We start from the raw sequence: 26,238 nt of genomic DNA on the forward strand, positions 1-26,238 counted from the left end.
GACCTGTTCCTCAACGTATAAGTGAATGAACCTTGATTCAAGGACAGCACAAGTCCAAGATAGAAGATGAATTGCAGACTAAGAATGAAGTAATAAGGGGAACCTTAATGATTTGTGGCACAGCAAGGCACCTTGTCTTGAACAGAGACATAAAAACATTATTGATGCTTGTTGTGATTGCAAGGGTTATGGTTCGTTGGTGCAGGGGTCTGCAAAAACAGCATTAGAGAACGAGAATATTTGCGGCTTCAGTGTGATTCACATGTAGAATCTGTGATATAGGAAACATTTTGAAAGGCCATAGAGAGGAACTTCTGGTCAGTTCTAAAAAACAATTATGAAAGAGAAGCGGGGTTCAGCCCATGTGGTTTACAGCAAGTGGGGAAGACCTGTCCATCTTTCCTGGTAACATTGTTGGGCTGTGGCACTTGGTTGTACTCAAGTGAAAGTGGCTTGACCTCCATTGAAGAGGCAGAGCTCGAGGACTCAGATGAGCCTTCATCCTCATCACTCAGTGACAGGTTAAATGGTAGGGATGAGCACAAAAAGTGCCATGCTTTAGGTGCTGAAAATTGTTGGGTTGTCTCAGCTGAAACACGGCTTGAAGGGGTATGTGTTGTCAAAGCTTATTATGGTAGCTGGTCTCGGTTTCTTTCCTTGAAGACCCAACACCTCTCACCAGAGAGGCGTCTTCATTCCCAGAACTAAAACAGGGACCTCATTCAGGAGTGAGGGTCAGATGAAATGTGGATGGCTCAGGTGGATTTGTGTGACCTCAGCAGTGATGCAGGTGCTATATCAGTTTGCTGTGGTAAAGAAAGAGCTGGAAGGGGAAGGATTGCTCTGAGTTCCCCAGGCTGCCCAGCATCAAAATCTCACCTGTGATCCCAGAACTTTGTGATGCACAGTTGAAGACAAACAGGGGATCATAATCTCCAGATGTAGTCCAGAGTAAATGCAGGCATGGTTTTAAGTCGACACTAGATTATTGCAACTCATCCACAAATTACATTCGTGCTGGTTTCCTGGCTGAATGGCTGAAAAGAATACCAAGGTTCCTTGAATTACATCAGAGTCCCGTTCCTACGATGTGAACCAATGGGGCTTTCGGTGACAGTCGGAACTCACGTACAGTCCAAAATCACCGAATGTCACCCATGCAAACACAGTGGACTCTGGAGAGGTGATGTATAAGAGGTAGAGCAGGGGTGCTCACACTTTTGCAGCATGCGAGCTACTTATAAACTGATCAAGTCAAAATGATCTATCCACAACAAAAACCCAAAACATTCTTTATATGTACAATGTATGTTGATGTACCTTGCATAACCGCATGAGCCAATATTGCACAACACAAAATAATTATGTACATTTTTTTGTCATTACTCAAGATCATTGATGATGTTTACTGAATTGAATCAGCCAGGGATGCATAGTCCGGATGCTTCGGTCGCGGCTTTTCGCTCTTGAAGTATGTTGTAAAAAAGTGACTGCTGCCCGGACAAATGGGATTATAGGGCCTTCACCTTTCTCCTTCTCAGCTGGCTTTTTGGCAGGATGTCCGAGTCGTATTTTCCATGAACAGTCCGAAAATTCCGCTCCACATATCCCTTCTTTGGGATTGGGATATTAGACTGGCAGATGAGGCAAACGCACCTTGAAAATGTCATCATGGAAAAATAAGTCCTCCTCCCATTTCATATGTAATTGATAGGTTTTTGTCTTCTCACTTGGTCCAGCTCCCCCACTCATTTTATACCCTGTCTTAAGTTTAAGAGAAAAAGTAGAGGGCTGAAAATTGGAGGTAACTTGCTGACTAGCTTGTTGGTTTTGCTGCAGGTTGCTGTAGGTTGAGGGCATCGTAAACCGAGGACTGGCTGTACTTATTTACAAAGGTAGTTTGTGGAGTAGAAAATAACTAGCCTGCTTTCTTCTGGTCAGAAATTATACATATGTCTATCATAATACATTGTTCAGACATCAGGAAACAATATGATGCCACGTGTGTTTATTTTTAATTAATTGCTGTGGTGAGGCAAGGAGTTGAAGTATTGCAGTTCACAGAGTCCCATGGAAGCTGTTTTACATAAATGGATGGACCTATCGTTTTCTTCACATTTAATTTTCAGTCCTCTGAGCACGGCCACGGCACATATCACTTCAGCAAATATAGTATGAGTTAAAACACAAAATACACATTTCATTTGACTTGGACCTGTGGAGCAACAGATCAGGCCCTACAACACAGAAACACACAAACACACAAAATCTACTCTGGCATTGAGAATCTTTTTAGGATACAATATTCACTTCCGTAAGGCTTTCATATAAACAGTGTTGTAAATAAGCACCACTAACATTACAATCACATTACAGCACCACCTGGGATACATCACTTGGATTTGTCCCAACAGAAGATCCCCTTGAGGTGCTTGGCAATGTGTTTCATCTTCAGCCCGTAAATAATCGGATTAAACATAGGGTGATACACAACCATTTGTAAGGTCATCATGACACGTACAGTTTTTGGAAGGCTGTATTCCAGCTTGTCAATGACTAGGTCAAATGCACATAGGGAGAAGAAGCAGACTAAAACCAGGAGGTGGGGTAAGCAGGTCTCTGCTGCCTTTCTCCTGACTTTTCCACAGCTGTGGTAGGTTATTAGGAATATCTTTATGTATGTACAGACGATGAAAGCCAGAGGAACAAGAGCAGTGTTTACAAAGGCAAACACACCGATCACTGACAGAGCAACTGACCTCACACACTGAAGCTTGTTGATGGAATTGTTGCAAAATATCCCCCCTAAGACAAAATGACAGAGCTTTTTCTGCACACTCAGTGAAACTCCCGGGCCAGCTTGGCATAGAGGTAGAATCCAAGACAAACCCAAGAAGACCCTGACAGTTATCTTCGTCATGATGGCTGGATATTGCAGAGGTTTGCATATGGACACGTATCTGTCATAAGCCATAGCTGATAACAGGAAGAAATCTGCACCGCCAAGAGAATAATATAGGAAATACTGGAGGAGACAGGCTGAATAAGATATGGTCTGTCTCTCAGACAGAGCGTCCACCAGCATCTTTGGGTAGACAACAGTGCTATACAAGACAGAATTCACAGATAAAGCTGCAATGAAAATGTACATGGGCTCATGGAGGTTCTGGTGGATCCAGATGAGACATATGATGGTGGAGTTACTGCAGATGATCACAATGTAGAATGCAAACACAAATACAAAGAAAACATATCTGTACTGTGCAATATCAGCATACCCATCCAGAGTTATATAGGATCCGTTGAGCATAGCATCCATTTTTGGTTGATACAAGTTCATAAATAAGACAACTAGCAGACTGTTTGACAAGGACAGAAGAACATTCTTAAATTGACAACCCGTATTTGATTGTTACTCATCAGATACTAGATTTCCATGCGCGTCTGAAGAATCCAGTCTGACCGTTTTTGCATCAAGTCCTATGTTTTATAGAACCTAGCCAACCCCTGTGGAGCCAATTAAATTGTCCAATAGCTGCTGTAGGATCTGAACTCTGCCATAAATGTCTGACTTTTTTGTAAGTAGGTTGATAAGCAGTAGAATCAGGCCAATCAGGACCAGTATTACCTCATGACACCAAAGGGGAAATTGCGGTTTGAAACAAGGCATTCACTACTCTAGGAGTAGTTTTTAAAAAGACTGAATCAGTGTTTGGATTGATTCAAGGTCCTCCTTCATGTGGGACAATGATTGATTCCAAAGAGGAATTACTTGAAAGCAAATTTGGATTGATATTATAAGTGTGGGATGAGGTTTCCTCAACACTGATGTTTCCTGCGTTGTGACTGAGTTCCTGCAGAAGGTGAAAAGCTCACTGAACAAAGTCTCTTCCAGTGCATGTTAAGATCCTGGACATGACGGTGTTTGGCTTGATAACTCGTCTTGAATGCCCTCAACAACTACAGGGGAGCCTTGGTGTCCGTCAATGTGGATGAAATGTTTAGAAGTAAAAATGTCTGTTCTGTTAGGCAGAAGACTAATCATTCATTTATGACACCTTCTTGATCACTCTGATATATTGGAGGACCACAAACTCACATCTACGACTTATCAAGGAGTCCAGAATAAACTATCTCTGAGGGATTCCTTTCCCTAGAATTTAAGACAGCCTTTTCGCTCTGGACAAGTGTCTGCCTTCTCAGAAGATGGTATTGCTGTAGACATTTTCTTGACCTCCATTCATTTGTGCTGTGGAAGAAGCTGGAGGATTTCAAGTACTTTGGGTCAACAGTCCAGGGCAACGGAGAGTGCGGAAAAGAGGTGAAGAGACGGGTCCAAGCAGGTTGGAATGGGTGGAGAAAAGTGTCAGCGGTACAATGTGATAGAAGACTTTCAGCCAGAATAAAAGGAAAGGTGTACAAGACAGCCGTGAGACCAGCGATGATGTATGGACTAGAAACTGTTACAATGACCAAAAGACAGCAGGCAGAACTAGAGGTTGCAGAGATGAAGATGTTGAGGTTCTCTTTGGGAGTGACCAGGATGGATGGGATCAGGAATGAGTCTATCAGAGGGACGGCACATGTTCGATGTTTTGGAGAGGAGGTCAGGGAAGCCAGACTGAGATGGTTGGGTCATGTACAGAGAAGGGATAGAGAATATATTGGTAGACGGATGCTGGAATTGGAGCTGCCGGGCAAGAGGTCTCGAGGAAGACCAAAGAGAAGATTTATGGACATAGTGAGAGAGGATATGAAGGTAGTTGGTGTGAGAGAGGAAGATACAGAGAATAGGGTTAGATGGAGAAAGTTGACTCGCTGTGGCGACCCCTGAAGGGAAAAGCCGAAAGAAGAAGAAGATTCATTTGTCCTGTGGATCACACTGAACTTGTGTCTGCATTTCAGGCCCAGTGTAAAAGGTCACACAGTGTCCCTCTGGTGATTGGCTTCTACAGGGTGGATATGGCAGTGGGGTCTCTGACACTGGAGCACAGAGTCACATGTTTCAAATGAAATCACCCTTCAATCATTTTCAGTCACTTTAAGCCCTAAACTGTTCAAATTTGCCACCTCTTTCTGGAGGCCTTGGTGGCCAAGCAACCAGACCAATGTGACGATCTCCTTCAAGTCACACAGTTATGTCTGGTGTGATTTACAGCAGCTTCAACAAACTGAGCCTGTCACAAGCTGTTATCTTTGGAGGAGCTGGTTTAATCCAAAGTCGTGGCTGTTACGTATCTAACTTTGACGTTGCCTTTGAGAAGGTCAGATGCAGGTCAGATTGTTTTTTTTTTCAGCCAAAGATGGCTGCCATCATGGATTGCAAAACTTGAGTGGTTGAGTTTCTCTAAATGTTTAACCAGAGAACTGTCTTTTCTACTCTTCCGAAGACACCCGGCTTCAGTACTCTGCCGTTTACATTCTCAGCACACGTCGCACTTTTTTTCTCTTCAGTTGCTCTGCCAGCCGTTCCATCTCTGATAAATCTTCGCATCAGGTATTGTTTCGTGCGACCGGCTCTAGATCTGGCCAGTCGGGTCCAGGGTAGTGTTCACTTTGCAGCGGCTTTTGCTACTCCCCGCTGGAAATCTAAAGCTTGGAGTTTCTCTGGAAATGACTGTACTCAATTTTGTCGTTTTTTTTATTTAACCAGAAAAACCATGTGCAGATCAAAAATCTCTTACAACAAAGATACAGACAGAAAATCAGCAGCCATAGCTGTAAATCAAAATCATCAAATAACTGGATCGCAATCATCATCATAAAACAAGAGGGAACATCTACCGGCAGACGTGGCTACCTCCAGCTCATCTAGTGTTCTCTTAAAAACACCCAGTGAGACCGACCAGGCCTCTGGGTTTCAGGTCTTCCTGTAGTTTAGTCCAGGCAGAGGAAGCAGCCAGCATGAGTGCCCTTTATCTCAGTTGAGGTCTGACCTTCTGATGGACTTTGCACACAGCAGTGATGTTCCTACATGGGCGGTGGAGCTCTGTCAGCTCATCACTGAACCAAGGCGTGATCCCTCCACCGTCATTTCTCCGACAGTCCACTGAGGATGATACCTGCTGCAGCCAGATCAGCAGCTACCCTGGTAAGATACCTGACCTGGAGTTCAAACTGGACTTCTAGTGAAATAAAGATAAATGAAAATGTAATCATTGGTTTCTGTTCTTCTTCAGTGATTTGGAGAAATGTCAAGATGCAGATCTCAGGATTTCATCTGTACCGCAGACACGTGCGGCCTCCAGACCCATCATTCCCATGTCTCTAGGTTCCCTTCAAGGTGGGGAACAACCTTTTTCAGGCTCAGCTCTCTCCAAATCTGAACACTAACACATCTGCTGCTTGAAATTCATGTCTTCTGGGAAGAGATTATGAATCTCTTCCTGCTCCCGCCAGTCTTGTCTGTTCAATAAGGACATGGAGAATTCCAGGAAAGTTCACAGAGACCCTTCATTAAGTACGTAATGAGGGGTCTGCTGAGCTGATCTCCACTGACACACAGAGTGCTCCTCAGATGTTTGGGAGAAAATCCACAGTTGCCATACATTTCCAGCGGGAGTGTCATAAGATCAGCCACTTTCCTTTTTAGACTCCAGGGTTCCACCTCTCTCCTCAAACCTCGGCTTTTGGTCAGAGGCATTACTGTGCAATTACTTTTTTAGTGAGGAAACGTGGCGTTACACAGGGAAAATATTCATAACCCTCCTTTGAAGAGAAGTGTGAGATAAGAGAAATACGGATTTTCTGACAGAGGGAATATCATATGGCCATATGGACATTATTCCATACGGCGAATTCCCCAGTTGGACGAAACCCAGTGCAATATGAGCATCAATACAAAGCCGCTTTGCATAGGTCAGACCCATGTATCCCGACAAAACAGCTTCTTCAGGTGTATTGAATTTTCTGTCATCTTCAGTCTATATATGAGGGGATTAAACCGAGGGTGATCCACCTGTAAAGTCATGATGACTCCCACCACCTTTAGCTGGTTTGAATTCCAGACAGTCAATAATCCCATCACAAAGAAGAGAAGCAGGCTGAAACAACAGGTGGGTAAAGCAGGTCTCTGCCGCCTTTCTCCTGACTTACCCACAACTGCGGTAGGCTATCAGGAATAACTTTATGTGTGTGAAGACGCTGAGGAGAAAAAGAACAAGAACAATATTCAGTAAAATAAACAGCGCATACATAGCTAGAACCCTGGACCTCACACACTGGAGCTTGTGAACTGAATTACTGTATTTTCCGAATATTGAGCGTACCTGAATATTAAGTCACACTGGCTGAAAATAAACAAACAAATATATGTGTACCTAGACTGTGTAGGCTGCACTTGTCTATGAGCCGCAGGACTCCATGTTGTAACATGAGATATTTACCCAGAAATATATTTTTTAAACTTTAAAAACGTACCTGTAACATCCTCAAATACGTACTAAATATGCTTTTTTTCTCAAACAGTGCCTGTAACACAGCTGATGAAAAAGATTAATAATAAATAACGCAAGTAAAAGTCAATTCATCCATCCATTTTCTATCCCCTCTTTGTCCTACTCCATCTGATCACCAGCTTTGTCTTCCTCCTGTGCTCTAAAATCATTAAAAGTTAAAATCTTCAGAATTGAACAGCCTGAGAATTTCATGGTAATATCATTGGTCCGATACGACGAGGTTAAATGTTTTGGAGGCACGAAGCTCATCAGCCCGAAAAAATCCATCATTTAACCGCATCGTTGTTTAAGCTGCAGCGTTCAACGCATATGAAAAAAGTATCGGCTCCTAGTCCAGAAATTACGGTAGTGCTATATATTCCTCGAAAAATAAAACTACACATTTCCCTTCCTACCATCTTTCCAGCTTGTGCTCCAACCTGACAGGCCAGTACGATCCAAAACAAACTCAAGATGATGGCTGGATATTGCAGAGTTGCGCGTATAGACACATACCTGTCATAAGCCATGGCCGATAACAGCAAGAAATCTGTACATCCGAGACAATAATATAGGAAATACTGGAGGAGACAGGCTGAATAAGATATGGCCCGTCTCTCAGACAGAACGTCCACCAGCATCTTTGGGTAGACAGCAGTGCTGAACAAGATGGAGTTCAGAGATAAAGCTGCATTGAAAATGTACAGGGGCTACAGGGGCAAGTAAAAATATCTGTTTTTAGCAATATCTGTGAACCTGTCCAGAGTTAGATACGTAACATTTAAGCCAGCATATATTTTGATCTTCACAAGCTGGGACTGAAGAAGACTGGAAGGGTATTTAACAAGGATACAACATCATCCTTTTTACTCTGACAATCATTTTCTGCATTATTCAGTTACATTACTTATTGATCGATACTTGACCTTAAACATTATGTTGAAGGTCCAGAGAACGAGCTGTGAGAGGCAGATTTTAATACATTATGAGACCCGGTCATTTTCCATGGATCTCATTAACTTGGTCAAGAGGAGTTGCTCTCACATAACACATGACAAACTCTTCCAGGCTCCGTTTGAATATTGTCGTTTATTCCTAATAAGTGCGTAAGCTGTTGTAACAGGCTTTGTCATACCAGCAGGGACTTTGACGCTTGAACTTTGACGAGTCTGTGAAGTTCTGCAGCTCACCTCCAGCCCTCGCAGCTCTGCACTGAAACATGACCTGACCTTTGTGAAGGCATGTTGATGTGAACATGGTGAATGAGACAGATACACCATCAAATGTTGTCTTTATGGTGAGAAACCATTTGTTTGGGTGTGAAGATAAGAACCCCTGTGAAAAGTGAACATTTTCAAACTTCAAACATTTTAGCTCGCATGCAGTGAGGTTGCCGCTCACCTAGCATGAATCAATTGTTATTCTGAGGAGGTGCTGACCCAGGTAAAAGCAGCAGAACACTATTTAATTGTAAACAAGGCTGAATGATGCGGACAGCGAGCAAGCTGGGGTCCAGATGTCTACTCAGGGAAATAAAAAGACACAAGGGCATCATTTCGAATAGATTAGGATTAAATGGAGACAAAAGTTTTAGATTTTCCATCCAGTGTACCAACACAACATCAGTCTTGTTCTTTTGAAGACACCAGGCCCCACAGCAAAAGGGAAAAAGCCTGCCAGATACTGGTCTGTAGCACCGATACCGCACGTTTGGTCATCTTCTAAGTTGTGGTTGAAGACCCAACATGTGTGTGCAGGTGTGCAGTCCTTCTCCAAGACAAAACCTCTGAGTTGAGTCAAGTGGTTACCGTGGGAGGGGAGGAATTGGAGTTTCTTTAAAATAGCCAGATCTGGCCTCCAGTCTCGATCAACCTGCTCGATGGAAACTTTATTACCAGTATTACAATCAAATACAATAATTTGGACTTTTAGTGAAGAAGAGCAGAGAGCTTTCGGAAGAACTGAAGTATTTGTCCCAAGAGGCCATGCCCCCTCCTGACTTGTTCCACTACCCCGGAGCTGGAAGATATCAGGTTGGACACGCGAGTCAGGCTTGAAAGAATGCGAATAATCCCTGTTAATGTTAGAAACAGAGTGGAGGCCGTCGCATTGTCATGACAACAAAGTTTCACAACAGCGTTGATTTGCCAGGTGTTGTTGTGACTGCCCATCCTGGGGGAAGGTGCTCAGGAGCCAGCTTCGTCAGCTAATATGTCAAAGGGGGAAGATGTCAGGATGTTAATGAGCGTCATTAGTGTCCTCCGTCGGGCTAAAAAACAGGCCAGGCCTCAGGGGGGTCGGACTGCAGCCAGACTGGAGCCTTAATTACAACCCAGTGGTCACCACCAAAGGGGCCTGATGGGAGGCTCAGCTTCAGCAATGATAAACAACATGTGACCTCACATGTCGTCGTGTCAAATCTCCTGTTGATGGTGGCATTAGAACTTGTAACTCTGTTAATCATCATTTTAAATTCAGTCTTGTGTTAATTTAGAATCACTAAAAAGCGCTAACATGTTTTACTTCTGATCTGCAGCTGTTGGTGGTTCTGGCCTGTGTCAGAATTTAGGAGTACAGTCATTACTGGTTCCCTTGGGCAATGAAATGAAAGGGAAGACAAAAAAGGAATAAAGCTTTGTGCATGGAAGATCGTGAAGGTTTGTGACATTACAACAGTCAGATGAACACCCCTCTGAGGCTTTGAAAGCCCTCCAGGTGGATGCCATGGACTTTGCACATGTGTTAAATCTTTTATTGATTTACTTATTGACGCTACAGAGTTGAAAAAGAGCAACTGGAAAGCTGGACTGTCTTTTGCGCGACTGCTGGGAGCAGTAGAACGACACGTCATCTCCGGCATGTCTTCTCTGGGGTTTGAGAAAGGATAAACCTCACAAGAGGCTGAGCCCATCGCTGTCCCTTTTTTGTTCAGGCAGGCAGTGAGAGCGGTGGAGGGCCTGACATGTATAACTTTTACGAACATTAGGTGGCTCATGAACTTGGATGGCGAATGTGTCCTCATCTGTTCAACCCAGAGGGAGTCCCTCTACTTGGGCCAATGTCTGGACTACTCGTACTCACGAGGGTAACCAGTTGGTGTTGTTAGTAGTCTGCACTTTCAGCGCAACTACTCAACCACCTGGTGGGGTTTGCAGAATGTCACTTTGACCTGTGTGGGGCACTGTGTTTGACAAAGCTCCTGTCCTTCTCCCTGGTGCTACAGACAAGTGTAGTTCAAGGGTAGTCTCTAACTGTTCCATGTCAGTGCTGTGGCAGAAGTCCGGTTCTTGTTTCGCTTTTGAAGGTGAAGCTTCTTTTGTTCATCTTGGGAATGGCGCTCTAAGTAGTCCCTTGCCAAACCCACTCCCATCTGTCTCTCCGTCTTGCTTCTTGCAGAGCATCGTTCCTGTCCCCGTTTCTCCCTCAGAGCCTCTATTTTGGAACAAACCATGTCAAAGCTGTCAGCTGTGCGCCGTCTCCTCTCTCTGCTCCGTCAGCTCGTCTAGTATGCAACCCTCCGAACAGAAGCCGTTGAGAAGTGGCTGCAGGGGATCAGTTGTCTGAGCTGAGAGTGGGTGAATTATAAGCCTCTTCCCTCTAGAACACAGCACAGACATTTATTTTTAACACAACTAGATAGTGAAACCTGTCGTCGGTGTTCGGGGACACAAAGCCGGCGGACACATTTTTATCCGTTAGATGGCCGCAGCCTCTTCACACCAGCCTGTGTGGTCCATTTGTCAACCTCCCCCCAGTGTAGAGATGTCATGGTAAAACTATTCACCTTCTCCTTGACACTGCTACATAACTACTTCAGATGACGCCTCCCTTCACCCCCCGCATGGATTAGGGAGGCCTTTTCATCTTCTGAAGGGATTAGATGAAATCCAAGTCTTCTTTTAACTGCTAACTATAATCTTTTTTTATGCTCTTGTCAGGCAAATGTAACCTAATCAGATTCCTATGGATGCTCTCGTACCGTCAGACCCGACATGACGTGGCGGTCAAAAGCTTATGGGTGGATCAGAGTCCGTTTTTGCAGCCAGCAGAGAGCAGGGTTTGTACCACGATTGGTCTTCGACGGTCTTTACACAGCTGGTTAATACAGCTTTTGTGAACTCAATAAAGCTCTAGTGTCCTCAGTTAAATCAGCATTGGGAGTTGAACTACGTATCCTGCCACAACATCTGGTGTTTGGTTCTACCAACCACATGCACAACTTGCCTGCTCGACCAACCAAGGAACCAATGTGCCTGCCATGGAACTGGACTTTAAGTGATTGACCTCCAGGTAAGTGAGATGTTACACCCCCAATCCCCTACCCGGCTGACCTCCAGCTGTTTGCGTATCCAGCTGAGCGAGTGTGTGATCCGAGTGTAAACCCCCGGCTTGTTCCTCATGGCGCAGCCGATGCCCCAGCTGGTCGCTCCTACCAGCTTCCAGGCGGACGAGCCCTCACAGGCCAGAGGACCCCCGCTGTCCCCCTGAGAGACATACGATCACAGTGACGGCTCCGTCCAGCCAGCCTCCACATGGCAGTATAGACGAATGCTTAAAAAAGTGGCGGTGAAGTCAACATGCCTGACACGAGTCGGTTCCTCCCTCCAGGTACCCGGCACAGATCATCCAAGAGGAGATGAAGCCTTGGTACACTTCTGGCTGGTTGCAGGTCTTAGTGGAGAGGAGAGGCACCATGGCGGAGCGGAGAACCACGCTAGTTTCCCCTGGGGAAAGTCGAACAGTCAGCATCTCACATCTTGAGGGTGGAAATGCAGCCGGACAGAAGTCCTGCTCTCGGCTCATGCTCACCTTCGTCCTCGGTTGCCCCCCATCCTGAGATCCAGCACATGGTGCCCTCCTGGAAGTGCTCCCCATGGTTGGGCAGGCAGATGGGCTCCACAAGGCCTGTAGAGCACAAGATCACTCATTTTAGTCCCAAGCTCAGAAAAACATTCAACCTGAATATCCTGACCTTTGAGTACACTCATGGGAAGAAGGAGGGTTCTGGTTCTCCAGGAGAAGAACCTTCTCCAGCTTTGCTTTACCAAAAGAGAACATCAGTCAAGTTCAAGGAGGAAAAAAACCTTAATTTCAATAGTTTCTTGTGGGTGAAGCTGATTCTTCTGAAACCTCAAACTAGGAATGTTTTTTTTTAACGTAGCTTTGTAACAGCGCCCTCTACAGGCCTGGCCTGAGAGGCCAGTTTGGGTTGTGTCTGAACTGACTGGACATTGGTTCAATGTTCCCAAGTCAGAGGTCGTGGACCTAGTTCCGGTGTCGTCGTACCGTTGAAGACGAGCGGCTTGCTCAGCTTCATCAGTGCGATGTCGTAGTCCAATCCTTTGGGCCGGTACCGGGTGTGGTAGATGATCCGCTCCACCGCCAGCGACCGAGCCCCGTGGACGGGCAGCTCCGTCTGCCCCACCAGCACAGCCCACATGGAAGGGTCCGCAAACCTGAGAACACCGGGAGGAGCAGGAGGACATACATCAGTGCAAGCCTGACCGAGGCGTCCTCCAGGAAGGTCTTGGACTTTGGCCCTTAAATATTTCCAAAAGGACCAGACTTGATTCTGGTGGAACACATGGGTATCTTCACAATAAGAGCACCGTGACTCACCCGTACACACAGTGTGCAGCGGTGAGGATCCAGCGTGATGTGATGATGGAGCCTCCACACAGGTGCTCGCTGCTGAAGTGCAGGCTGACCTGCCAGGGGAACTGGCCCGGCCGGGACAGGTTCCCCCCCACTATCCGGGGGCTGTACTGGGGCCGGACGCCGCATTCTGGACACACACACACATACGTCACATCTGGGTTCATCCCACATTCACAACGTGGGCGTAGAAAAGAACCCTGGACCTGATGATTCAGATCACCATGGCGACCAAATTAGGCTACACTGTGTGTTGCTCAACACTCTTGTTCTTCTGGGTCCAGGGTCTGTTCTAGACAATCCAACCCTGGAGCAGAGGGTTGGATTGTCAGATAGAGGAACACACACACACACCACACACACACACACACACTGGTTTCAGAGGTCCATGAAGGTGAAGGTGTCCACTTTGATTCGACCAACAGCGCTATCTAGTGGACTGGCCCTGCAACGACTTATAGTCTGCTCCTGGTGTGTGTCGAAACCATGAAGCAGGAGATGAAACAACACACACTTTACATGCACACATGCTTAGGTGGCATACTGACACACACACACACACACACACACACACACACATACACACACACACAGAATAATAAGATGTCTCACCCAGACATTTGAGGGTGGTCACCATCCCTGAGCCGCACTCGCTCTTACTGTGGAAAGTCAACACACACACACCTCCCTCTTTAACACTGATCGTGTGTGTGTGTGTGTGTGTGTGTGTGTGTGTGTGTCGTACCTGGAAGCCGAGGCGTTCTGCAGCAGGATGCTGTGGTTCTGGCTCAGGCTGACGGACACCAGGTGGTCCTGGAGCTCCTCCTCGATGGAGCTCAGAGGGATGAAGAAGGACTCGATGTACCTGATGCAGACACGCACAGGTTCTGACCAGACAAACGTGTGACCACATACACACACACACACACACACACACACACACACACACAACCAGAACCAGCTGCTTTCGTTCCCAGTCAAGTGATTGTTTCTTCACCAACACCTAAATTTCTTTAGAATTTGAAGGAACCTCCTGCTCCTCCCCTGTTCGCAAGTTAAAATCATTTCTAACAAACTTGTCGTTCTAAAATAGCATTCTTTTAATTATCTACAGGAGAAGAGCTCCAGACCACACACCAGGATCCAGAGTCCTGGAGCAGAGGACGGGGTTAAAGACACCTGGATCCAGAGCTCAGGACAGGGATGTGGTCAAAGAGGTCTGGATCCAGCGAAAGGTTAGGAAACCTGGTCACAGAGGTCTGGATCCAGATACCAGGACAGGAGGCCTGGAGCAGAAACAAGGCCAGGAGACCTCGACTAAGAGGCGTGGATCCAAAGTCCAGGAGCAGAGACCTGGAGTATCCGAGCTGTCTGCAGGCAGAGACCCCCAGCCAGTTGTTCCAGTCCTCGGAGCAGATGGTCCTCCAGACTCCTCCTCTCTGGACCTGCAGGACAGAGCTTCTCCCACTGAGACGCACTGACACACACACACACACACACACACACACAAATAAATGAGAACGCTGTCTTCTCATCTTCATCTACGGGGAACAACAGGTTCTCAGCTCCTCATCTCCAACTCACAAAAAAACTGTTTCTCACCACAGCCCAGCTCGTCGTCTCCGTTGTCACAGTGGACTTCACCGTCACACTGGGACGAGGGGTGGATGCACTGGGACGACGAACCGCAGCGATACTTCCCCGCACAGCTCAGACCCACTGACACACACCCACGCACACACACAGATACACACGCCATTCCAAAATTAGGAATCTGATAGTCCTCTCTGGCTTTCCGTGCTGGCTAGTGGGTGTAACTGCAGCCTGACCTCTCAACAGAAGTAGCTTGAAACTGAAGGCACAGACAGTGACCTGGTGTGTGTGTGTGTGTGTGTGTGTGTGTGTGTATGTTGTGTAACAGGCACCATGGGTCGCTCACCTCCGAGGCCAACGCCCAGAGCCAGTGCGAGCAGCAGCAGAGCAGCGGTGGCGACGAGCAGAAGGGTGCGATGGGCCAGAAGACGAGCCTTCCAGCTATTCTCCAGGTTGCACTCTGAGGATGGAAGGATGGGAGGGGGTCTTAGGTTATTAATACACAAACATCTGCTGGTTTTGGAGGCTTCTCATAATGAAGTGAGGGTGGTTCAGTAGAGCCCTCAGGTTCTCCTGATGTTCAGAACCACCTGCATGGTGGTTACAGTCTACCACGTGTATCATTTGAGGGCCCTGGACAGGATGGAGTGGGGAAGTACAGAGAGCAGGGGTGAAGGTGAGGGAGTTGGTTCTCCTGCACCTTCACACAGACGCACACACTTTCACAAAGGGGTGTGTTCGTGTCACACCTGAGAACGTGGTAATTATAAATGTCCAGTCTCAGCGGTGATGGGTTCAAAACCCAGACGGACCTTCAGGGAGGACCCACCAAACACCAGGAGAACAAGGAGTCACCACCAAACTGTGAGTGTGGTCTCACCAATCACGAAAGGCTGCACCTTGGTGACAGGCATGACGGGGCTGGGTGCCAGCGGGGGGGCCCTACAGGGTTCCGGGGCCTCGGGGGGGTCCACCTGTGAGCGCGAGTCCGCAGACAGGCTGCCCAGCGGGCTGATGTTCACTGTGGACGGGGTCTCCAACACGGGGAGCTCGTACTCGGCCACCGACTCCACCTCCAGCCGGTTGGTGTCCACCTCTTCCGGGGGGGCCTGGGGAGCCGGCTGTTGGGAAGGTGGTGGGGGGCATCAATCATGGCGTTTGAATTAACCCTTATTTTTCCAGTCGGTCACTCCTGGAATAATCCCCCTAAGGCGGAGATGCTCCCCCCGTCTGAATTCTGCGGTGGACAGAAGGAGGAGTAGGAGGACTCACCGTGCTCAGCGTCCTGCCGTCCTCGGGGCCGTCCGTCATGGTGCCATCGTCCAGGTGCCGTCCTCTCCCTCTTCGCTTCTGACCGTCCTGCCGGAGTGGGACACCTGACACCTGAGCTCCAGGGAGGATCAGGTGACCCGGACGGGCCGTGGGGTGGGGGGGGAGCTCCAGTTACAAACTCGTGTGCATGTGTGCGTGTGTGTGAGGTTTAACCTGCTTCCACCACACACATCTTCATAAGAAGTCAAATAAAGGCTGATTACTGCTATTACTCTGTAATTACTAAAGTATTGATGAGCAGTCATAACTAATGGATTCATCTGTTCGTCACCCCTCTGACTCATCCCAGGTTTGGACCTCCTGCTGGACGTCTCTGGCAGCAGGCACCTCACAGGGGTACGACTGTGTGTCTACAGCCTTGGTCGAGACAGATGGCCACCCTCTGTGAGGTCAAAAAACAGGCCTGTGTCAGTGGAAGGATTTAACAATCTGAGAGGGTGGTTGAAACCATGATGTTTAATTGTTTCTACAGTCATGAGAAATTCCACAGGAGAGGAAGTCAGTGAAGAACCGAGCCGTCATCTCAACATCTCTGAGTCCACGTACACCATCAGTCCCAAGACAAAGGGAACCAGTGAAGATGGAGATCCAAGTCGCCTGACACAATTAAGGAAGGAGGGTTGTTCCCTCCTCGCGGAAAAACCTAGTCACTCGTGGATCAGAGCATGGACCCCATCCTGGTCCGAGGAGCCGGCTGGGAGCCATCGGGCCTGGAAGGACTTTGAATATTTCCCCGGAGGAACCATCTTTGGAACGAGAGTTCCGCTCTGTCTCTTCATGGAACCTCGGGTTGGAGTGCTTGGCCTGAGTACACGCTGGAAAGTCTTGGAGAAGAATCAACTGCTTCCCCAGAAGAGTCCATAGATGAAGGCCTCAAGGTGCTGGTTAAGTTCCACAGAGGTCCAGGGTCACGCTGTCCTCCGGGGCAGGAAGTGAGTGCAGGCTTGATGGCGGCTCACGCTGTCACCTCTCCGGACTGTCCCCTTGTGGGACAGGGCAAGGTAGACGCCAGGGTAGGAGGAGTACGTGGTGTAGAGGTTCTCCTCCAGGTTCTCCCTCAGCAGGCAATCATCATTAAAGTTGTCCTGGAAATCACACAGGGGTTCCAGTAGGTTCCAAAGGTGAGACACCTAAAATGGACATCATTTGAAGCAGACACTGGCCGGTTCAAGGTCACATTTCAACTGAGATGTTTAGCCGGCAAGGTGAAGGTCTACGTACGTCTGCGTAGGCTCGTCCGTCTCTGGCCAGGCAGAGGTACAGGCCGCTCCTCACCCCTCTGATGCCCACCACGCCGGGCTGGATGGAGGACACCTGCAGCCAGCCTGGACCACACAACACACATCCGTCAGCGCCTGGAGCCGGCAGAACCTCACCGTGGACGCCGGGACCACCACAACCCGGGAGTCCCCTATCTACTGTGTCCATCTCATACCCAGCAGACGGAGCTGGAGAAGAGTCACGCACCTTTGAGCTTTCACGTGACGTTCCACCCGAGATGTTGGGAGAACGTCACGAGCTCCACGGCCGCGTTAGGTGGACGGTTCCGACTATTGCTCATCCGTCTCTTCTGTAAAAGTGACGTGGATGAGCCAACCTTCAGCACAGGCCCTGAAGTCCAAACCCTTCTTTTGATTGCGAGTGAAGGAATGAGACTCACAGTACTGGGTGGGCAGGTGGACGCCCCCCACCGAGCCCCCCGGCAGCAGCTGCAGGTGGAACCCCATCCCAACGCGGCAGTAGAGCAGAACTTTGAGTCCATCTTTCGGCGGAGAACCAGGACCTGGACCTGGAACTGGGACACGGAGACGGGTGGAGGCTCAATAGTTGAGCAGAGTGTTCTGAAGTCACACCATGTCCCGTAGATGAAGTCAGGAAAGGTTCCTCACCTGGTCCCTTCAACCTAGTCTCTCTCAGGTGGAGCCTCCAGAGTTTCCTGAGTTGGGAGCCGGGGTCGTCGTCTGCGACCACTTTCTGGACACTCCCCTGCTGCGAAGAGAAGACCAGGACCAAGATGAGCAGGAAGCCCCACAGCAGCGAAGAAGCACTCATTCTGGGGCAGGTGGAGGCCAAGAAGTCATGTTGACTGAGGAGCTCCTTCTCTGCTTTTTATCCACCCTGGGAGGCAGAGACACCTGATAGCAGCCTGCCTATCAGCCACCTATCAGCAGAGAAGACGATGCACCTCCTCGTCCACACCATCCCTTCGAGAAGATCGGCCCAACTCTGCAGAGGAGGCACGACGACGCAGGAAGTTGTCTTCTGTCTGAAGCCTTGGTTCCAAACTACCAACGCCCTCACCGTGCCCGGGCGTCTGAGGAGATCTGCCAGGGCTAAGCTAACACTTATCGTAGACTGCCACTCATGCTAAGCTAATGAGCCTCCTGGTGTCCACGGGATCTGCAATCAGCCGGGTGACGAGGGGAGCGGGCAGACAACGTGTCCCGTCCCAGTGACCGCAGAAGCTGATAAGGTCAGGCCAGATAAAGAGCTGACGTCAGTCGGCGTCCTCCTGATTACCCACCGTGGGAGCAAAGCTGCTCCGCTAACTGGGATGTCACTCCTGGTCCTCAGCATCTGCACACCGTTCCTCAGAGGCGCATCTTCCCCGGAGACAAACTTCTGCTGAGATGGACTTACACGAGTTCATCCAAAGTCTGCTGCAGCTTGAGTACTACTTTGGAGATACAAAGTTTCCTCGCAGAGCGTGTAGAACCTTGGTGTCGTATGTACATGTTTTATGTACTTGATAATTGTTGTGTAGATAGAGATTGTGTTTGTTGTGAGAGGCAGGAGGTGTCCGGTATCTTCAGAGAGGACACAAGGTGTGTGTGTTTTGATAAATTTTATTATTGGAGGACGGAGGGACACGTGGGTCGAACGGCGCCCCTGCCGACAGGTGGACCTTTATCTGGAAGCCCTCCTCTGGTTCTCCAAAGCCAAAAAACACCCCGAACCACTTTCCTGACAACCTGCAGGGCTCAGTGTGTGACAGAAAAATAGTTCCCATGTCCGAATTCAATCATTGGTTCCATAGTGTATACTGGGGGGGGCTGCAGCCAATCTCAGCTGTCCGTGAGTTGAAGGCGGGGCTTAACCCGACCGCTCAGCTGTCAATCACAGGGCCAGCGGAGGGTTTGGCTGACATTTACCACAGGCTAGCATTCATTGTGCTATGCTAACTAGGAGGCGGATTAGTGCAAGAGACAAAAGGCATGTGGGTGGATTCTCCGAACGGTGCGACAGTGGTGAGGATTCTTCTCGGGTCTCATGTACGAGGGCTTTCGTGAGGCTCCGGGGCAGAGGTCAAGGCAGCAGACGCGTTCCTGCAGTGAAGGTGGAACTCGATCAAGCAGAACATCTACGACGCTCCCTTGGCTCTGAGTTTGGAAAGCAGCATCTCGTTCTTACGGCACTCCTGAGGAGAACACACACACACACACACACGCATCACTACCTTCCAGGAGCACCAAGGCACAGATGAGGGAACCAGGTCTCTGCTGTCAATCGGTGGTCCATCGTCCCACTGACCTCCTTGAAGTCCTTAACAGTTTTGAAGTAGAGCCTCTGCTTGTCCAGAAGCTCCAGGTACTCGTCGTTCAGCTGGTCCCGTCTCATCTTGTTCTCCTGCTTCTTCTTCTCCATCTGCGGACACACGTCATCCCATCAGACCGTTTCCATGGCGACCACTTTGGTCCGACTCCTCATTCCCTGTCCATCGCCCCCCTGAGTCGGTCCTACCTTGATGCGACTCTGCTTGATTCCCTCCACGATCTGCTCCATCTGTCGCAGGAACTGCTCCCTGGACGCTGAGGACGCCATGGCCCTGGACGCAGCACCCAAACACACATCACACACACACTCTGCTTACACACTCACACACATGCGCACACACTGTACTCACTGCTGGAAGTTGTCATGAATGGAGTTCAGCAGATTGACCTGCAAGGGAACAAACAGCAGATTACTGTATTTACAGTCTTCAAATGTTCTCCTGGCTCCTGCAGGTACCTCAGAACACCTGACTGTGTGGTGTTTCTGAATCTCTCGTTTTCTACCAAGTGATGTTTAGGTGGGTTTTAGTTGAAAGCCTGAGCTTCCAGGATTAACTGTGGAAGCAGGGTTCGACTGGGCTGAGGTGACTCACCTCCTTCTCCAGGTAGACCTTCTTGTCGTCCAGCGTGTTGTACAGGGTGAAGAACTGCTTCGTCTCCTTGTGTGTCGCCGACACTGAAACACAGAGCAGCTTCTCAGGGCCTGCATTTCCCACCACCGCCGCCTGCAGGAAGTGAGAAGGATCACTTCCTGCCCCACCTTGGCTGTAGAGCTCGATAAACCTCTTCTGGTACTGGTTCAGCTCGGCTCGGCTCGGAACCTCGTCCAGCTTCCTCTGCAGGATGGCAATCTCCCGATTCCTCCGGGCCTGGCGGGTGGGGGTTGGGTCAAAACATCTTGACCGGATCTCTCACAGGCGGTGTGTGTGTGTGTGTGAGTGTGTGCGGTCACCATGAGTAAGCGGATCTTCTGCAGTTTGTCTCGGTCGGCCGTGTACTGCTGCTCGATCAGCTGGTTCCTCTCCTGCAGGAGGAACGCAGTCACCGCAGGAACTACTTCCTGTCTAGTTACTTCGCAATAATAGCTATTTTAAAAGGATGTCACAATCAAACTGTGTGTGTGTGTTCACCTTGTCCTCAGCCGTCCCCTGTCCACACTCTGTCTTCAGCTGCTCAATGTCCTGCTGCAAACGACTCATCTCATCCTGACACACACACACACACACACACACCATCTGTCATTAGAGTATTGAATGCCTCCAGTGTGTGTGTGTGTGTGTGTGTGCGTGTGTGTGACTCACCCTGCAATGGTTACGGAAGTCCTGCTCCTGCTGCTTGAGGTTTTCGTTCATGGTAACCAGATTCTTCAGTTTCTCCAGCACACTGTGAGGAAAACCTTCCTTAATACATACATTCTGCTGCTGTATTATTTATAATGCTTTTGTATTCAGTTGTTTCAGATCTTGACGGTTCTAAGGTTCTCTGATGGACCAGCGTAGCTCTCAGAGAAGTTTGAGGCCAGATCCTGCATCGGTGCGCGGGTGGAGTCGGACCTGCTGTCGGCCTGCTGCTCCACCTCCTTCAGCGACTCCAGCTCCTTCCGCAGGCGCTCCGACACCCCGGTGGCCTGGAAACACACCGACACACTGTTCTTATGAAGACGTCACTTCGGGGAACCTTGTGAGATGCAGACCGGAGCAGCTGGACAGAAGGCCACAAGGACAGAGCAGCCCACGCCTCACCTCCTCCAGCTTCCTCTTGGCCTCCTCACAACCTGTCTTCAACTCTGCATGCTGGGCCTGGAGCTGCAGCACACACAAACACACACACACACAGACTTTGAAGGTGGTGTTTGAGAAATCAGTGGACCATGTGTTCTCATTCAGATCCTTTCTCCAGGGACAGCACTCTTCGAAGTGTCTCCAGACCTGGAGGGACTAAACCATCAAGAAGAACCTCGAGAACCCTTGCAATAATAACAACTCTGACTCAGAGGAGAGTCCGAGCACAGATGACCTCTGACCCTGAATCAGAGGTCACATGACCTCTGATCCTGAATCAGAGACAGTCATAACGAATGGTCAGCCAGGGTGCAGTGGTAGTAAACTACCACAACAGGGCGCCAGAGTGCCAGATACATCAGTAACTGGATTTGGGCAAAAATCCATTCGGTTTGAGTTGGTGATACTGTGGCAACCGCAACACAGGATTCATCTGGCAGCACATTCATCTCACACAACAAAAGGAGAGACGGTGGTCCTCTGACCTCCTCCAGCTCTTTGGTCTTCTGCTGGATCTGTCTGTTGAGGGAGGCCATGGCTCGCCGGTGCTGCTGCAAGGGTCCATACCGCTCCGAGCGGTCCTCTGAGGCCTCTAGCTGCTGCTGAATGCACACACACACACACACACACACACACACACACACACACACACACACTGTCACTGGTCAGCCTTGATGTAAGCCATCCTGTTCCTGTTCAAAGCGCTCACCTTCTCTGCATATTCAGAGGCGATCAGTTTGATCTCCTCCGACTGTCTGCCCACGATCTGACCCACCGCGCTGGCTGTGAGTTTCCCCTGCAGGCACACACACATATGCACTATAAAGTGCCGTTGTGTTGCGGTACACACCCTGGAGCTGCGGTTCAGGCTCAGTGACAGATGAAAACCAGCAGCCCAGGCAAGGACCTGATGTCCCTCGTGGTCTCTCTGTCCCAGTGACACCGGGGACAGTCTGAGTGTGTCATCACAGGAAGTGCTCTGGACCCACCTCTTCACTGGCCATGGCTGCCATCCTGGTCATCAGGCTTTTGATCCGCATCTGAGAGGAACCACAGACAGAGAGCAAGATATAAAACCATCTGATCCACGACACTAGTAGGAGAACGGCCGTGGCTTTGTAACCCCGGTACCTCCTCGGCTTCCTGAAGCTCGTCCTCGGTCGCCTCGGCCGAGCCTGGGGGCGGCGCCGAGGAGCCGGCGGCCAGAGGAGCCTTCCTGCCATCCACCTGCATGGAGAACGTTTAAAGCTTTCAATGAAGAAACACAACCAACCATCATTCGCTAATGGTGTAAGTACACATGGGCTCCCATCACCATGGCAACGTGGTGCCCCTGACACACTGACCTGCTCCGATTTGGCCTGCTTGCTGAATCCATATCTCCTGGGAAACACACAAGGAAAGCAGTCAGTGCTTCTGTCTGTTAGCCCACACTCACACACACCGTGCACGGTCACGACAACAACACACACACAAATCAGAAATCTGTAGCAGCAGCAGCAGGGTCAAAGTACTTACAGGATGGAGTGTGAGAGTCTAGTGGGGAGGAGGATGAAGGAAGGACAACAGAAAACAGAGAGACGGGGTCAAGGTCAACAGGGAGAGAACATGAGAGTGTTTATGAGAGGAAATGTGAGGAGGAGGAGGCCATGAGGAGGAGGATGAAAGTTATGAGTCTGGATCATAGGGAGATTAAGGTAATTAGTACCACGAATACTGCTCTCACGCTGCAAATACTACTGTCACACTGCAAATACTCCTTTCATACTGCAAATACTACTGTCATGTGAGTGTAATACTGCAAATACTGCTGTCTCAAAGCCTTGTCCAGTTTCCCATTCAGGTTCTTTGAACTGTTTGGAGGTTTACCGGGCTGCTTTCATATCAAACTCTAGCTTTTAGAGTGGTGCAGTGGTGCTAGTAGGAAACAGTGGTCCCGGTGTGTATTCTGTGATTCTCTTAGTGGACAGACCAGATCCTTTACCTTCCATATTCCAGGAGGGTGGAGTGAACCCTGGACTCCTCGTCCAACGTCTCACTGGCATCCCTCTGTCTGCGGTACTTCCTCTGGGGCTTGTACACATCCTGCAAGCGTCACACCACGTCACACACGCGCATCAAGCTCCGCTCCCACCCAAAGCGCTCCAACTCACCAGAACATCCAGGACGGCTCTGACCGCCTTGTCTTTCCTCTGCAGGAACTCTTCATCCTGAAAAGGAAACAAGGCTCCTTTACACTGCAATGACTATGGACAGGAGATCTGACATGAGATAAGAGTTGATGTTTGCAGGTCACTGACCTCCGGGAGCCTGTGGCTCTTATGGAACTGAGAAACGGAGTAGGACCGCACGTAGTCACCCACCTCCTCCCTGGTCTCGATGGCCCGCTTCACAAGCCACTGACCACAGAGAGCAAGGAGAACACTTCCAGGATCAGAGAAGATGGCCTAGAAGCTCGGAAGGGGGGAGTGAATGTGACCACGCTGCCTCCCTCACCTGAACCACTGGGAAGATATGGATGAAATCCAGGCCCTGGATCTGGTGGGGCTCTAGGCGATGGGGACACTTCATCTTGGGCAAGACTGATACGATCTTCTCCGTCAGAGCTCTGAGGACACACACACACACGTCTATTCATAACCCTGATAATTCAACTGCTTAAGTTCCCTCCAGCTTTCAACAAGTTTTCTTGCAAGTTATTGTTTTCAACTGAATTAGAGATTCATTTCAGTGAGCCTGGGACAAAGCTCGTCTCCATTAGGCTGCAGGGAGACTCACATCTTCTGCCCAATGGTGGAGTTCTCCTGGAACAGCAGATCGACGTCGATGTCAAAGCTGCAGGTTGTGATGCACCAGGTCATCCCTCCCACCACCTGGAGGGCGGGAGGCAAATAGGATGAGGGAGGCTTCTGTCTAGAGGTGCAATTTCATCATGCACATCAGGACCAATACCTTGTCAAAAGGGGAGAGACCCTTGATCCGGGCCCGGAAATATCCGGCTGCCAGCAGCAGCTCCAGAATCTCAGACAGCTTCACGCTCTGCTCCTCATCCTCCCTGGTCTCCACCTAGGAACATCGCAGAGGTCACTTCATCTCCATCTCATCGTAGGCTACTGACCCGCTGGTGGCTGATATTTAGACTTAGTCTAGATTTGAGATGGGCGATGGAGGTGTCTTCACACCAGAGCACCGAAGAGCGGGTATCCGGACCCAGCTCTTGCGTCCACTCGCTGCTGTCTCAGTTGGTCCTAGTCGGGTTCTGAGGACATCGGGCGGACCTCCGTGTCGGTCATACCGCCACGTCTGATCTTTATAACGAGTAGTACTGCAGTCTAAATGCTTCTACTGTCAACAAGTTGGTGCTTGGCTTAATTATCCTCCAGCTCCTGGCGCTGCTAGCATCACTAGCTGTTACCCTCGCTAGCTGCCCGCCGAGATAACGGAGCCCGACCGGATGTTTGGCCCCCGGACCCGCCGCGTTTCGTCCTCCCGAAGAAAGCCCACAATGGTTGTCGTCACCTGGATCAGGTTTCCGTCCTGATCGTACTGGGCTCCGATCTTGGATCCAGTCCTCACCCGCTGGAAGACGGACGCAGAGGCTGCCATGATGACAGGAAGTGTTGTGATACGGGTGGGTCACATGACTCGTGACTCGTGACGAGAACGCATGACTGGAACACATGACTGCCACACAGCCAATGAGAGAGGAGAGACAATCAATCGGAAATGCCCAGCCGTCAAATATTTTTGTTTTTTCTCATTCTCAGAAATGAAAAAACACTTAATCGGTGACAATTTTATTACGATGTCATTATTGCTGCTAAAAAAAAGGTTTATATGAAAAACTGAAGAAGGTTTTGAGGGAAGGTCGGAAACGCGTCTGCTGACTAGGAGAGAATTATGACATTAAATTACATTTGAGGAACAGAAACGAAAAAAAATAATTTACTGAAAACCAGAGAAGGAAAGGAAAGTATTAGATAATCCAACGTAGATCAGTCACTCCACTTGCATCTTGTTTATCTATGTCATTGTTCTTGTAACTCTATTTCTGTTCTTGTCCTTCTTGTTTTGGTTGTTTATTCTTACCCTTGCTGTGTTTTCTCATTCTGTTTGTTCTTATCCTTGTTGTTGCTCACTCCACTGTCTATTTATTTGTGGATGTCTTCTGCTCTCTTTAAATTGTCTCTCTATTAATATTCATACTCATGTTTATTGATACTGTCGCTGTTGCGCTGCTGTGAAAAAAGAATTTCTCCTCTGGGGATCAATACAGCAAATCGTATCTTAACAATGAATTATAAAAAAATGGTAAGAATCTGTCTCAAGCGTCGGTCAAGTAACCATTTATATTGAAACACGTATTGCAATTAAAGGAGGATCATTGGACGTTATGATTTTTTTTTTTGTGATAATCTTTATTGCATATTATCTTATTCTGAAATAATATTCAGTTTCCTTTCCAACTTGAACGTTATCATTGAAAATGACAGCGGTTTGAGACAGACTTTTTTTTTTTTTTATTGAACATGAATAGTACACACAAATATACATATGTACAAATAAACATGGCAAGGTAGAACTGAATGTCAACCAAACAACCAGGGATGAGGAAGCAAAGGACATAAGAACATTCGTTCTTTATGTAATCAGAAGTTAATAGTATTAACGGTTTGTGAAAAATGTGTAATGCTAGATGAAAAAGAAAGTAAAAGGAAATCATTAAATAAATAGATAGACAAATAAAATTAAAAAGAAAGGGAAAAAACTTGCAAGGGGAATATAACATTTAATTAAGTTGGTGGTTCACAAGGAATCTCAGACATCAAACTGTATATTTTTTGGTTTTTGGATTTTTCCATAAGTTAAAGGATTTTTTTATATAAT

General features: G+C 48.5%; 4 protein-coding genes and 1 pseudogene across 7 annotated transcripts; all 5 read right to left on the reverse strand.

Moving 5' to 3' along the window:
* Nucleotides 1–2,392: 2,392 nt before the first annotated feature.
* LOC147234843 (olfactory receptor 6M1-like) lies at nucleotides 2,393–3,319 on the reverse strand. The gene is made up of 2 exons (XM_086144517.1): nucleotides 2,955–3,319; nucleotides 2,393–2,648 (listed from the first exon to the last, which is right to left on the reverse strand). The coding sequence occupies exons 1-2, from the start codon at nucleotides 3,317–3,319 to the stop codon at nucleotides 2,393–2,395; spliced, it is 621 nt and encodes a 206-aa protein (XP_086000643.1).
* A 3,540-nt stretch (nucleotides 3,320–6,859) lies between these two features.
* Nucleotides 6,860–9,154, reverse strand: LOC147234844 (olfactory receptor 6N1-like; annotated as a pseudogene).
* A 1,669-nt stretch (nucleotides 9,155–10,823) lies between these two features.
* On the reverse strand, nucleotides 10,824–15,613 carry tmprss3a (transmembrane serine protease 3a). The gene is made up of 12 exons (XM_086145516.1): nucleotides 15,565–15,613; nucleotides 15,031–15,144; nucleotides 14,694–14,810; nucleotides 14,445–14,568; nucleotides 13,837–13,956; nucleotides 13,704–13,750; nucleotides 13,056–13,221; nucleotides 12,723–12,892; nucleotides 12,246–12,341; nucleotides 12,018–12,160; nucleotides 11,768–11,920; nucleotides 10,824–11,033 (listed from the first exon to the last, which is right to left on the reverse strand). The coding sequence occupies exons 1-12, from the start codon at nucleotides 15,596–15,598 to the stop codon at nucleotides 10,989–10,991; spliced, it is 1,329 nt and encodes a 442-aa protein (XP_086001642.1). The 5' UTR covers nucleotides 15,599–15,613; the 3' UTR covers nucleotides 10,824–10,988.
* Nucleotides 15,614–17,161: 1,548 nt separating this feature from the next.
* LOC147234846 (fibroblast growth factor 4-like) lies at nucleotides 17,162–18,296 on the reverse strand. The gene is made up of 3 exons (XM_086145517.1): nucleotides 17,906–18,296; nucleotides 17,677–17,811; nucleotides 17,162–17,341 (listed from the first exon to the last, which is right to left on the reverse strand). Exons 1-3 carry the CDS (start codon nucleotides 18,066–18,068, stop codon nucleotides 17,190–17,192), a joined length of 450 nt encoding a protein of 149 aa, XP_086001643.1. The 5' UTR covers nucleotides 18,069–18,296; the 3' UTR covers nucleotides 17,162–17,189.
* A 550-nt stretch (nucleotides 18,297–18,846) lies between these two features.
* Nucleotides 18,847–24,983, reverse strand: ccdc93 (CCC complex scaffolding subunit CCDC93). Of its 4 annotated transcripts, none has more exons than XM_086145512.1 (24): nucleotides 24,871–24,983; nucleotides 24,304–24,417; nucleotides 24,130–24,224; nucleotides 23,848–23,959; nucleotides 23,652–23,750; nucleotides 23,505–23,561; nucleotides 23,336–23,436; nucleotides 22,870–22,887; nucleotides 22,698–22,734; nucleotides 22,483–22,578; nucleotides 22,341–22,391; nucleotides 22,061–22,147; nucleotides 21,837–21,950; nucleotides 21,313–21,375; nucleotides 21,124–21,197; nucleotides 20,872–20,953; nucleotides 20,701–20,775; nucleotides 20,523–20,594; nucleotides 20,331–20,439; nucleotides 20,164–20,246; nucleotides 19,921–19,958; nucleotides 19,758–19,842; nucleotides 19,548–19,661; nucleotides 18,847–19,434 (listed from the first exon to the last, which is right to left on the reverse strand). In XM_086145512.1, the coding sequence occupies exons 1-24, from the start codon at nucleotides 24,955–24,957 to the stop codon at nucleotides 19,378–19,380; spliced, it is 1,920 nt and encodes a 639-aa protein (XP_086001638.1). In that variant the 5' UTR covers nucleotides 24,958–24,983; the 3' UTR covers nucleotides 18,847–19,377. The 4 variants fall into 4 exon arrangements, with proteins under 4 accessions (XP_086001638.1, XP_086001637.1, XP_086001640.1 ...); XM_086145511.1 differs by having other exon boundaries at nucleotides 21,837–21,953; XM_086145514.1 differs by lacking the exon at nucleotides 22,870–22,887.
* Between the last annotated feature and the right edge of the window lie 1,255 nt (nucleotides 24,984–26,238).

The sequence above is a fragment of the Fistularia commersonii genome, chromosome 4, assembly GCF_037954325.1.
Source record: "Fistularia commersonii isolate RoL2024-O1a breed Wild chromosome 4, RoL_Fcom_v1.0, whole genome shotgun sequence".
Classification (NCBI taxonomy): domain Eukaryota; kingdom Metazoa; phylum Chordata; class Actinopteri; order Syngnathiformes; family Fistulariidae; genus Fistularia; species Fistularia commersonii.